Below are 14,426 nucleotides of genomic sequence, written 5' to 3' on the forward strand. Positions count from 1 at the left end.
TTATGCAAAAAGTGCACGTTACACTAAAAGTGCAGCAAAAATGTAGACATATGCCTCTCAGTGGGTACATCACAAATGCACAAAGGCGCTCCTTTCACAACCTCTTACCGTCATACTCTTCCTCCTCTTCCTCTGTGATCTCCTGTTGCGGCTCGTGGGCCTTGGGATCGCGGCTCGGACTGGGGATCTCCAGCATCCTGGAGCGCGAATGGTGAGAGGTGTGGGAGTGGTAGGGGTGCACCGCGGTGCCGTGCAGGATGAGGGTCCACTCCTTCAGCTTACCTGGAGGGCGAGAGGATGCACTTTCAGTGCCGCATCATACTCAGTAAAAATGTATGATGCACATACAGTAGGCTGCATTCCAACAGCTCAAGAACAAGAATGCGCACTTCTCATGTTCTCACTGCAGGATTTCAGGGGCACCGCATTGCATTCATCAATAATGCTATTAAAAATAACTGACAAAGCCATTTTTTACTTCAGTTTTTCACCCTGATAACAATTGCGGGTTTTTTTTCTTTCTTCCCCAATCTGCCAGCTGAGCTGCTGCAGCTACAGCTGGTGTATTTGGGCTACAGGCACGGGACTGAACAGAAATGACTGATGAGCGATGAGGTGATGGGCGGACGCCCCCGCTCCCCCCACCCCTGGGTGACTCTGTGCTTGATTACGACGTGCCTCATGGGACTCAGCTCTGGCACGCTCCGGATATATCTGGACCCAGAACACGCCATTGCACCATTTCAAAACATTTCATAAGCGCATTACAAAACCATGAAAGGGTATCAGTTGTGATAACTGGCCTCACGAAGACGAACCCACCATCTCAACAAGCAGCAGGGGATGTTTACCCAAAAACGATTAGTTTGTTATGATTTTTAAATTTATCGAAAATCCTAAATACCTAAAATTATAATTAGACATTTACATCCATTTGGAAACTGAAATGAACGTTATCCTTTATGAACAAGGTCCATGACCATTTAAAAACAAACCCTAGGCAAAGTATTTAATTAGGTGTACCAAAGCAAACAGCAAGTATTTATCTTACAACTCCAGGTGACTTTTAAAAAAGGTTTTTTAAAATTATTATTCCTCATATTTCATCTCATCACTGCCACATGCTGCCAGCTATCTATTGTTTTCCATGATTGTTGTGATGGAGGGGTACTGGTATTTTTATTCTGCAGGGCTACTGGCAAAAGTTAGATCTGGTACTGTCAGAATCTGAGACCAGCATCCTGGTACCTGGTATTTTGGCACATCACTACTTTGAAAACTTCACACAGCCCAGGAGAGATGACATTTGGACAGGCCCATGTGGAGCAGGAGGAGGGGACTCCTGAAAGGGCCAAGGCAACAATCCCTTACCGAGTACCTCAGGGTTACGGTGTTGTGAGGGCGAGTCAAAGATCTCCAGAGTCCACTGTCCCTCAGCCTTCTCCCCCCAACAGTGTACGGTCATGAACTCCCAATTCCTGAAGCCCTCATTTGAGTTATCAAGCAATCTGCAAGACAGTGCGATTCAGAGATTGAAAAAAAAAACAAAAAATGCTTATAAAACAGAAAAGCAGGGAGAGTTCATTTGAAGACATTCTCTGGGAACAGTTCCATCTTCTATCAACTGGTGTTCCAATGCTGAAGCAATTACCCAGTTCTGCAAACCAACACAAACTCCATCTACATTGAACTTCAAGTGTCTGCAAAAGAAAAACTTATTTAGAAATGTTCAATGTTATTTGTTTTTGTGATGTCTTCCAAATAACAAACCAGCTTGAATTTATCAATATAAGAGATTTGATAAGATAAAATTCCAGTCATCAAACTGAAAAAATAAACCACTGCATTATAATGCAGAGGGCAATCAATTCAATTCTAAAACTGTTGTTTGTTTATCTCAATCCTCATCCTCTCAGTTAAAATGTCTGAAAGGAACAGCAACATCAATTAGTTAGAGATGGCTAAATATTCACATATTAATTAATACTCCTCTTCAGATGTCAGTGTAAATGGATCAGGATGTAAGGTCAATTGACAGCCACAAACATCCTATAGTGTATAGTTTCTGCAATGCCAGAAAATTGGTAAAAAGCCAAAAAGGCAAAGTCCTTCTAAAAGCACGGCGTCATCATTGTACAAACCATACTACCCAGGATAAAAAGCCATCCAGTAGCTGACCCAGTACTGTATTTAGAAAACAGTAGTTTTTGTAGTTTTTCAGTCTTCAGTAATGTGTGCTACATTAGTAGAGAAAGCAGGGTTTCCTTCTGTACTCCAGTGTGAGTGATTGAGGATTTCCTATGAACTCCTGAGCTTGATTAGAGGGAACTTCTCTTCCCCAGTGCCACAAAGGATAATCAGCTCCTGTGCTAATTTCACCACTAGACCCTGCTGCAAATTAGCTCAGTGAACTCCTCATTACATCATATGTATAACAGTAAATACGCTCTGTATATTTTTACTTCGAAAAATTGAACCATTCCTGGTCATTGGGAGAAAATTAAGTTGTAAATCTAGCTGTCCATTGCAGTAGTGGTTAAACGGTTTAATGGATGTGGCTATGGGGTTCGGGCCATAGCCTCCCCTCAACACTAATTCAAAGCAAATGTCTTCTCTGGCAACATCTATCACATTATGACAATGGCATTGTATCAGCTCAAATGTTCTTCCTGTTCAGAGAGAGACTGGAATTTTAAGACATAGCATAGCAATCCACCCAGTTCAAAGCAATATACAAAAAAAGCAACAATATGGTCTTAATATGGGGAGTCTCATATGTCAGGCAACATACACTCAGCAGGAACAGAAAGCATTTAAACAAAGTCAAGAAAAAAGGGAATTTTTAAACGAGGCTGCCGTTTCAATGCTAAAAACATAGACCAAAGCCTTGCCCAAAAATGCCATAAAGAATGCAGAGGAAAAAGGAAACATGAGAGCACAGCAGTTGAAACTGCTACTCAGCACTGACTAACATCATTAAGGGCACACTGACATGAAAAGAGCATAGCCAGCTATCTTTTTTAAAATTTACATTTGATGTCAGGGACAGAGATCTCCCATGATAAAAATCAAATGAAGGTTTATCTATAAACCCTTTCTTGTTTTATTCATGAGGATCCGAGAATAATAATCATTTATCCCTACGATGCCGATATCAGCAGTCCAGATAGCACTGGAAGGATGTCAGCAATGAGAAGTCATGTGCACGCACCAGTGTGTATCTGTGTGTGTACAGGGGAGAAAACTAGAATAGCTAACCAAAGATAGAAGAGAATACAAATATTAGTTTTGTCCTCAATGGATGATAGAATGCCTTTCATTGTGATGAAAGAGCTCTCCTGACACTGACAGAGACAACTGAAGTCACATCAGGGCTCATGTGGAGCCAATTCGCATGATGCTCCATCACAGATGTTATATTTACAGGAAAGATACTCCACTCATTTCCTGTTTTTGCCACTGTTGAAACTAGAGGTAATGAGATTTTCTGCCAAAGACGGGATATCCAAGGCTAGCATACAAGCGTGGAAAGCACAGGGACCTCTGAGATGAGGACGCATGCTGGAGCAAAGAACTTGTAGATGGCAGACTCCTGTCTAATGGTGTGGGGATCTATTCAGCGTCCTCTGTACTGGAACTGGGGGGAGAGGAGCCGGGCTGGGGGGAGGTAGAGCAGGGATGGGTTGAGTGGGATTGGGCAGGGGGAAGAGGAGCAGGGCTGTGGGGGGGCTAGAGCGGGGATGGGGGAAGAGGAGGGAGTGGGTTCCCTTGGTGGGTGTGGCATCCTCACCTCTTGGCCAGGAGCTGGGAGCGTGTCCCAGAAGGTGAGATGAGGTTGATCTGCAGGTCTCCACGGCGGGGGTGCACAATAAGCACCCTCACCACCACATGCTCCAGGTACACCACACTCTGGTCGGCTTGCTCAGCACAGCCCGAGGAACTGATGCTGGCATTCAGGTACTGGTCCGGACGAATGTACCTGTCAAGGCAACAGAGAGCGTGAGGGCAGAGGGTATTTTGAGCTTCTTCAGTAACCAGACAGCGAAAGCCATGGCCACAGCTATGTGACAAACACAACTGCCAAGAAAATAGAGTCCCACAGGCACTGTACTCTATGCCAATTGTACTCAAAAAATCTAAATTCTAGCTTTTGTTTGTCTGTACATGACAAAGAAACTACACACATTACCAAGGCAACAGAGATCTTGTTCCACAAAGCATGCTTCTTGCAAATTATGTCATTTGGGAAAGTTATTTGTTGTTAGCGGTCAGGGTAGTGAATTAGTTGCAATGTGGGGTCATGTGATATGGGTGCATGATTGCCTGTGATGTATTAAGACCTCCAAATTCCAATGAGGACAATATCATCTCATACAACAAAGTAAATTCAATTCATCCCTTTCTCCACTGTCTCAATTTTCCAGACTGCAATCCGTGGGTTTTGCACTGTTACAGGTAAGATATGAAAAATCGCATTATGGGAGACAGGTTCAGTAGGCTGAACAGGAAGTTTTGAGAAAATATCATTCTTTTCATTTGTTTTAGCATGAATAATTTTATGTCTGCAAATAAATATGCATACCATTGCATTTGTATCACAAAGAATAAAGGAGATGAACGAGAAAATATCATTCTGTTCATTTGTTTTAGCTTGAATAATTTTTATGTCTGCAAATAAATAGGCACCCCATTGCATTTGTATCACAAAGAATAAAGGACAGCGTGTCAAAAAAAACTGGTGGTAAAATTCTCTTAACTGGCAAAGGCACATGTGCAATGGAGAGCAGCAAGATCATGAATGGAAAGTGCAGGGCTGCATTTTAAAACACAGGAGCACCCAGGATCACCACGGCAATGAATGATTCAGTTTGTGCAGCCAGGCATCCTCGGCTGGAATTGGATTCTATAATCAAAATGTTACTTCATGTCACATTTCACAGCAATGACAAGAGGTGGTCAGAGCTAGTGCAAAAAAGTACTAAACAACATCTAACAATGGACTTCACATCCAATCAACAGTGGTGTAACACTGATCAATGTTAGCCTGTGGAGCCGACCCCAGGAGACATGTCTGTTATAAGCTCAAAGCGCATGCATTCAGGAGGACTAGGTCGGGGATGGGTGGGTATGACAACATTTCTTCTCTTGGTTGACATTTTGACGTTACATTTCCCAATGCAATATTGAGGGGGAGGAGATTGAGATTGTTAATCAATTCATCCTGGTCGGCTCCTCGCTAATGAAAACCAAACTGTGGGCTGGAATCGTCTCGCTGGCCTAATTCAACCCTCGCGCCGCTCCACCGGGGGACACACAGATGTCAGTCAAAATTTTGACTGTCACTTTGCAAACAGCGCTGACAGAGCCTGTTAAGGCATCGGTTAAAGAAGGCTGGCCATCCAGGGCTCCTCAGAGAAGATGGACCAATCAGGCCATCTCCGACGACAAACTGAAAAACGAACAGAAAAATTCAGCAACACTCAGAAGCTCATATTACCTTTTCAAAGAAGAAGCAAAGCACTTAGAAGAGTTCAAAGTGCACAGCGTGAAAATATGGTCATTTCATACTGTATTTATTGCTTGGCTCAAAGCATTAGGCGGAGCTGGGAAAGATTTCTCTTTGCTATGAAGTTCCATTACTGCTTTTGCTTTTAGATTTTAATATTTACTCTATTTGTGATTACACTACAAGCTGTGGATGGTGATTAACTTAGTTTCTCTATTTTCTAAGAACATTTTTGAATGAGGTGAAGTTTGACCACGAACGTGGCATTTCGAATGTTCACAAAATACAAGTGGCATCCATTTTGCCGGGGCGCTTATCTGATTGTGTCTGCGGGCAGGCAATCCAATTCCCTCTGGGGTTCCCAAAGTTACGCTCAATCCACTTGGCATGTCCCCTCCACCCCCCAACACTTCATTTCTGCACACTTCAGAAAAAAATCCCTCAGCGTTTCTTTCACAGGAAGGTAAATGCCCCATCTGGCTCTGAGCCAATTCAAAACACCATTACCCCAGGTAAATGAGCAACGACTCCCCGCGGAGCCCAGCGCACAACACATCACCCACTGCACACATCCTGAACGCCTCTGACACAATGCAACCACAGCGCAGGATAAATGACAGGAAGGTTTTCCCAAACTCATCCTTCTCACTGCATCATTTGTGCGATTGATCATATACTTCAAAACAGAAAGCACCAGAGGTGAATTTTAAAGCCACTTTGAACATTGCACCATGTAGAAGGGTTCAATGTTTTTTTTTTTTCTCCAGCCATCAGGAATAAGCAGAGGATTCAAAGTACCATCTCCTAGCAATGCCCCCCCCCCCCCCAAACCTCATCTTTTTGCTTCTTCTCTGCTCCATGATGAAAAAGGATTTACTTTTAAAGCTTGCAAAGCGAGGAACTCTGAATGACAGCAGGAGAAAATCTGTGGACCTCAGATGAAAAAGAAAGGTTGACTCACAGCAGGAAGGCACGGACCTTCTTTCTTCGTATCCTCTACTGCCACATGAATGTGAGTTTCGGTACCTTTTAGGATGGCAGGCTGAGAATTTGGAGTGAGGGACTGAGCCGAATATGTATACACACTGCAGATCACAAGCCTACTTCAAGCACCAGAGGTTCTTCCCTAAATCTCGGAAACGAGGAGGAGGCAGGAGTCATTCAGATTTGCAAGGGCCGCGATTCAATTAGCAAATGATTTACAGACGGAGCAACGGGCGAGACGTCCTTCTGTCAATTAAACAATAAAAACCCAAGGCAGAACGAAACCCAACAGATATGATGCTAATATATGACGACTGGAACTGCCCACCCTTGACCTGAATTCACAGCTTCTTATGCAAAGCAAGGTACTGAAACGGAGCCAAGCTTTCTTTGAGACATTTTAAATCTTTTTTTTATTACCACGGAACACCTCACAAACGCATAGCTAAATATTTATGGGCTAATCAATGAGAGGTAACATGTAAATCCTTCCAGGGGATGGCCCATCTTTCTTTATATGTGCACACAATTCATTAAATGAATCTTAAGATTTTTTTTCTAGCCAGTCAAGACCAGGGACCCAGTGGGAAATTAAGAACCTAAAATTTTAAATTCATCAAACTACACTTTTTTTTCTTTTTCTGAAAATGTATAGGAGGGCAACATTATTTTGGTCAACAAGCCAGTTAAATGGCTATTTCTTTGAATTATTACACTGAATTACAGATTGCATAAAGACTTGCCAGAACAATAAAAGAGACAAGACGATGCATGCATTTAATATGAATGTCAGATATTGGCGATCAATAGAGTAGCTTCTGATTCATTAAGGGCGTTTATAACAGGTAATTATCAAACCCTCAGTTTATCACCATCACCCTCATAATAGGGTTCCCTCAGGGCACTCTAACTAATTGATCCAAAGCTCTGCAGGCTGACCATTTATTAATATTAATATGAAAAATAAAGGTGGCACATTACCCGATACCAAAACATTATGCAATGGCAATTATCCAGCTCACAATTGCCCATTAAATTTAATTTAATGGTCACGAGAGGGAAAAGCCAGTGCCTGTCAAAACTTCCACAAAGCAAAGACAATGTCATAAACTAGGACATCCAGCAGAACACCCCACCCCCAGTCAAGTGGTATAAGCGACACAGAGCACATCACAGTGTTCTCAATATGAGCGTGTGTATAGGTGCACTAGTGCATGTGGTTTTTCAGATAGTTTGAAATAAAAACGGCAGAAGATGTTATCCCCAGTTGACCCCTTTAAATTGATGCATCGCCACGCTCTGCCATTCTAGGCCACTGCACTCAACTTCCTGACGCAGAGAGGAGAAAGAAGCTCCCGTGTCTGTAGTTTCCCCCCCCGATGCCCAACTCAATTTGTTTCGCCGGTTTGCAATGCGAGCACCTTCAGAGGTCCCCAAGCTCCAAAACAAATCACCACCAAAAAAAAAGACGCCGCTCGTGCCATCTCTTGCTCCTGCATCACCCGTTTCTGCGGAAACCGGCGATAAGCACCTCTGACGTTCCTCCCTGTCCCGGCCGGGGGCCGGAGCTCGCCATGGGAGAACACGCCCCTCCTCCCCGTCTCCCGTTTCTCCAGACCGAATCGCCGCTCTGCCGTTATCTCCCGTCCCTCAGAAGGCCCCGTCCCGCCACGGCGGAGGAGTTTTACTGGCCTCCTTTGTAATGCAATCACAGCCCGACGTCGCCTCGGCCCCCACCGCGCGGGGACGATGATTCACACGCCGTCCCGCAGCGCTCGCGAGGGGGCCGGCGAGTCCGTCTCAATCACAAAGCGCCCGGCGACAACACGATCGCAGTTAGACCATCACAAACCGCAGCACAGCATTTAAATAGAGCCATGCAGGGCCAAGAAGGTACATTTTATGATTATGCTTTCTGTCAGCACTGAGGGGGGAAAAACAATACAATGATAATACAAATGGACAAAATGAGGAATTCAATATGGCAAGCATGAACAGTTTCCTTCACTTTTTCCCCAGTTCTCTGGGTATTTTACTTTTAAATAACATTTTATTTTTCACAGCTGAGAACAAACAGCGCACATATTGTCACATAGGCACATATGACCCAGCTACATTTTTCACAAGCTTAGAAAGCACTGGCCAAGTCATTGAACTGGTGAATCAGATCTGTCCATCAATAAAGCTGAGACCTAAGGGAGGAGTTGTGTCCTTTGCGATGCAGGTAAAAATAATCTTGCAACTGTTGCGAGCCCAGGGGCTCCGAAGGCAATGTGCCCTTCCACACACCACGGGCACCTGAACACCCCCACCTTCCACTGCTATTCATTCATCTGCCCGAGGGGAAATGGATGTTCTGCTAAGCAGGTGGTACGCACTCATAGTGTTCAGATATGCTCCAATTATTCGCAATGTTCTCCTGATGAAAATAGATGGGTCTAATTACAGACCATTATCATCAGATACCTCTTTCAAAACACAGTAAAGGATTTATTACAACTACGGCAGCATAAAGTAATATGTGTCTTAGAAGCACAAATATGTCTGTTGCCACCATGCAGTAGAAGCAAAGAGAATTAATTAACCCAGTGATTGATCACAGTACTCCAGAATACTTCATTATGTTTCATTATGCCATTTTCGGAGGCTGTTTGTTTTAGATGAGAGGATGGCATAGACTACGAAGAAGAATTTAATTTGTACCACATTACACTCTGGAAATACTAAAGTACTTTGGCACATGGAGACAATAAATCTATGTGTTCAAATAGAAATGGCTGATGCAAAGTGGCACATTAAGAAACTGAGGCTTCCAAGATTACGACAGCAGCTGTGATATTCTCCTGAACAGCAGTGTGAAGGCACTCCCCGCCACCCCACCGCACACCACCCCCCACACCCCCTGCATGGAGGAGCAGGAAGTCCTCACCTGGTCCTGCGATCAGAGATCCTGGTGCAGGTGTGCTGGGAAGGAACGCTTCTCCACTTCTTGGCCTCCACCACCATGGCCTCTGCATCCACCAGGCCGAACCCATACAGGTGGCTGACTGAGGAGACACCAGCACAGGCAAGCTCTAAAGCGAGGAGCCACACAGCTCAACCTTACCTCTACAATCAATTGCTCCCCTTAAATGTTGCACTGTTTCCTTCACTTGCACTGCACCCAGGTACACCCCCGAATTACGATCAATGAAGTCCCATGACCATCGTTTAGAACATCGGTCAAGGACAACTGGTTAACTTTAACCTACAAGCTATAGACACTTTTTTTCGTGACTGCTGAACTCACCAAACAGTGTATGTAAAGAAAATATAATCATTCTTACTAGTTGTTAGTGAAGGATAAATGTTGATCGAATCATTGCCAAAGTGTTCATCAAGCTTTATTTCACAGTTCACAGAGCATGTCAAAAATAATGATGGCAAAATATGAAGCGACGTATTGTACGTGGCGCTCAGTTGAGGAGGTCACAACTTCCAATATGGTGCTCTGGCACCACATTAAAATGTGTGACCTCCAATGGACCTGCTGAAATGAATGTTACAGCCTTCATTTCAATTTAGTGCATGAGAACATCAGTGCATTACTTAAACCATATGAAGTTTAGAGATATTTAACAATGTACTCCATCATATGAGCTGTTGCGCATGCAATAATAGATCCATATGTACACATATACTATAGCACTATATGTACATAATCCAACATATGAGTATCATATGAATGTTTTATGAAGATGCATTTGTTGTGCTGTGTTGCGTGAAAAGATGTTGTTATAGTTTTTTGAAATATAGCAATTTATGCAGTGTTGTTCAAATCTGCCCAGGAACAAGACGCAAAAATTAGGCTATGCATTAACATACATAATGAAACCAGTAAGCTGCTCTTATCATGTACAAAATACACATGCACAAGCCTGAATTTGAGAGAGAGCCATGCCACTGAACATGTGTGATAATGCAACTTATGGTATTGCAGTCCCATGGAAAATCCATCTGAAGCACACGGACAGGGCAGCACTCTACAAATCAGAGGCCACTACCTACCAAATCACACTGACCTTTGTGTCCTGCGGCGTTGGTCTTCCAGTCGTTGGCCTTCAAATGGGCGGGCCTTGAAGTCTTCACCAAGAGGTGCTGCACGTCTCTCCAGGTTATCAGTGGGCTGCGAAAAAATTAAAGAAAAAAACGAATTTGCTTATCGCCAAAACTCTGATCCCAACAGAGCTCTCTCCATTCCATAATACTCTGACAACGGTTTGGTGATAAACTGCCGACATCCATTTCTATAGAATTTTTAATCATATTTGTGATATTTTCCTTTTGAATGGACTTTAAAAAGTCAATTTCAAAATGAATGAAAAAATGGCATCATTAAAGAATGTGAAGTCAGGGATGGCGACGGAAGTGGAGGAAGGGGGAGGGAGGGAGGATTGACCTTATTAGATAGTGATGTTTTTGTTCTGTGACTGCAAAGCTGAAATATTTTGTGAAGGAACTGGTTATCTGTTGAACTAATTATTCAGATTTTCTTTCACCAAGTCCCACCAGGAAAGGGCTACAGCTAAAGAATTCAAAAACAACAAGTAAATTTGGGTTATCAATGACGCAAAATGTTCTTAGTGTCGCAGACCTACATGCCATGGAGCACGGGTCAGTCAGGGCACTCTACTGTAGGAACACTGTGTCCAATTCAGTGTTGTTATTAATGAATTCCATTACTCAGGAGGGTGAACTGTTTACATCAGACATATGAAAGCTTTAATTAAATTACACTCAAGACAAAAAAAACAACTGAACAGACACTAGTAATATTGACCACAATTACTCCACTGGCTGCCTCTCTGGGCCTCCTGTGGTAAATCATTATTGCTGCAATAACTGCTCAGTCAATAACCGCTCATTCATAACTGGCTACCGGAGTCAGCCGCAGTCAGAAACGTCAATTGATTTAGCCATTTCCATGTGAAAGGTCTTGAATAATACATGAGGAAAAAGTTGCATCAAAATTTTACATCAAAGTATTGATTCAAAAGGAATATGCAACATTATTCAAATACTGTATGCGCCAAAGCACGGTAGATTGTTAAATATATATATCACAAAAAATGTAAGAATATTTTCTGCTACAGAATTTCAGCCTATGCACCCTCAGCCAGGGGCAGTTCTTGCTCTCCTTCTGTCTTTCGCTGGCCAGCACCATGATTGCCATGGGCTACATTGTTGGCATCAGACAGCTCAGCTTGTTGCTCGTTCGGCTGCTTGACCCAAGATTTTCCCTACGCCAGCAGAAGCATCATCGCTCACCTGCTCCTATGGGCTTAAACTGTTGCATTGTAAAACATCACAGTCTAGAAACCTTGAATTCTCTGTTAAATTTCAAGGGACCAGCAGATAAATTAGACTGCTGATCCGAATGCCAGCTGTAGCCCGATCTGGACATTGCACCGGAGCAGATTGCCTTTGTGGTTTTGTCCTCCAGGAAAGTTATGCCCCTTTCAGACAGAATGCCGATGCACAAAATCACCAACTACATGATTATGGTAAGAAAATCAATGAAGCCCAAGAGAAAAAATTGAAATGAATTCAAATGCTATTTGTATACGGTTATTTTTTGAATGACAGATTGCACCTTTCATGACAGGATCTCAAAACACTGAACACAAAGGGAGAATGGGTGGGGTGGGGTGAACTATTACCAATTTGAAACACTTATGTCATGTATGGCAGTGTTTTTGAAGCAGAATGCTGGCTACACATCAGCTGATGTGGAAAGAGAGGCATGCATTCTTTAGGCAATTAAAATGGCAGATGATTGGAAGGCAAGACCAAGAAAACCAACATTGGAATTTAGCCAGCATACCAGGGGTGCATTCCAATTGCTTATTTTTTTCCACCTCCTTGCCTCCTTTCATTGTGTCCTTTCCTAGTATGGAAGGTCAAATGAGTCAAAAATACCAGAAATTAACATCTGGGGCTCATTCAAAATGCTCATTTTATTCCTCCTTGCCTCCTAGATCCTTGACTGACCCAGCAGTCGACTGAGGTCCGCCATCTTTCAGGACATATCCACCCATTAAATGCTCCTTCAAGGAGCTAGGAGCTAGGAACTAGGAGGCATCCAAAGGATTCTTGAGCAAGAAAACATGAGTGCATCCTTTGCGGAAGTACTGTTTCAGAACGTGGGTCGTATAAATGATCGACCTGTGGGTCCACCTCTCCCCACCTGCCACGTCCAACACTTGAAAGAGCAATACTAGGATACCAGGAAAGGACACAAGGAAAGGACGTAAGGAGGTAAAATAAATAAATGAATAAATAAATAAGCAATTGGAATGCACCGCCAAAATCATAACACATTGCAATGAGTATAAAGAGAACACTGTCCCCCTACTGGCCCACCAAAATTATATCAAAGTATATCCAGCGCTGCCTAGCTATATAGTGGTATGGTTTCAATACACAATACGAAAAGATCCTCACATTTCTTAAAGAAAACATGGGCTCATAGCTTATCAGAATCATAAAACAGGCAAGAAAGTGACCGATGTGTATACCTTGCTGTGTATGAAAATAAAGACTGCCCACCATTTTATCTTCCCCCATGCGATTGAGTTAACCCAAGAACAGAGCATCACACCTTTTGTATTTTTTCACATTTTGTGAAATGTTTTCCCATTTTACTCTTTGCAACTCTCGCTACTGGCTTTCCAGCTGTGGATACCGGAGGTTTCTTGGGGCAGGGAGATTTTTACCTATACATATGCTACACCAATAAACCCATGCATGATAAAACAGGTACTTTTCAGAGTACAAGTTAAACCACATACCACAGGAGATCATTTATTGTCAATAATTACAGCAGAAACATGCAAGCTATCATAGAGTCACTTCATTTTACATGAAGCACCTTGAGCTGCATTTTATGTATGAAAGATGCTATATAAATAAAGCATTATTAATAAGCACTAGCATAGTAGCGATCCATGGAGCCCTTGCTGACGTCACACTAATCTGCTCAGATAGAACAAGGTTAGATTTGTCCTGCTGCTGCAGCCGTACTACACGACACAGCCCAAACTCAAGGGCAATAGGCCTTGTCCAGGCCACAGCCCTTAATCTACTCTATATTCAGAGCAAACACCGGAGCCCACTGGTCACCAACTGGGATCTTATCCACTGAGAAATTCAGGACCCTGATATTGCAGGTTTTCGCCACTGTTGTGTATCATATGAAGGGTCTTTGAAGGAAGATTATGATCAGCATATGATCTGTACTACTCCGCAATGTAATACAGCACTGACCCCTTTTGAATGAAACTGAATAAATAGCCTAAATTGGTTATTTAAATTGGCTATTACAGAGTTAATTAAATTTTATTTCTTTATTATAAATTAAATTGAAGTTAAATTGAAATGAATGCCATCTCATTTTATCATTTTGCTGGTTGAGTCTAGTTGCTACATAACTGGTTTTCATCTGGGACATTTTACAGCAATTTACTTCAGGCTAAATTAAGTTGAAATTGAAATGCATATTAAATGCAACGTTTCATATTATCACGATTAGGACTCCAGTAAATTGTCCGGTAAATTTTGTGTAAATGCATTAAAATATTATCGATATCAGTATAAAAAAATATTGGTTGAATCATCATTCTAGATTTTTTCCCATATCAGATCCTGCTCAGTTGTTTCTCTCAAAGATGACACAACAATGGCTTAGCTATGTGTGTAACCACAGTTAACATCTTTGAACTGGCAATGGGGACAGCATGTGAAAGCAGCGTTCACTCTTATTTGGAACATCAAAGGAATTGCTCCATGTGCCTGCGTTTATGTTCCAGGCACATTTCGTGTTATTAAATCACAAGTCATTGACCCCAGTGTTTGGATACAAATGAAAACTTGGGCATCATACAACTCAGCAGGCCTG

General features: G+C 42.6%; 1 protein-coding gene across 2 annotated transcripts in view; it reads right to left on the reverse strand.

Annotated features, from left to right (window-relative positions):
- pcsk6 (proprotein convertase subtilisin/kexin type 6) overlaps positions 1-14,426 on the reverse strand; it is a 38,892-nt gene that overhangs the window by 9,896 nt on the left and 14,570 nt on the right. For both annotated transcript variants that reach the window (XM_035418774.1, XM_035418773.1), the window contains 5 exons: positions 10,552-10,655; positions 9,420-9,537; positions 3,791-3,979; positions 1,372-1,508; positions 109-282 (listed from right to left, as the gene is read on the reverse strand). In XM_035418774.1, coding sequence (XP_035274665.1) covers positions 109-282; positions 1,372-1,508; positions 3,791-3,979; positions 9,420-9,537; positions 10,552-10,655 — 722 coding nt within the window. The remainder of the gene's footprint in view (positions 1-108; positions 283-1,371; positions 1,509-3,790; positions 3,980-9,419; positions 9,538-10,551; positions 10,656-14,426) is intronic.

Source organism: Anguilla anguilla, chromosome 5 (genome assembly GCF_013347855.1).
Source record: "Anguilla anguilla isolate fAngAng1 chromosome 5, fAngAng1.pri, whole genome shotgun sequence".
NCBI classification, from domain to species: Eukaryota; Metazoa; Chordata; class Actinopteri; order Anguilliformes; family Anguillidae; genus Anguilla; species Anguilla anguilla.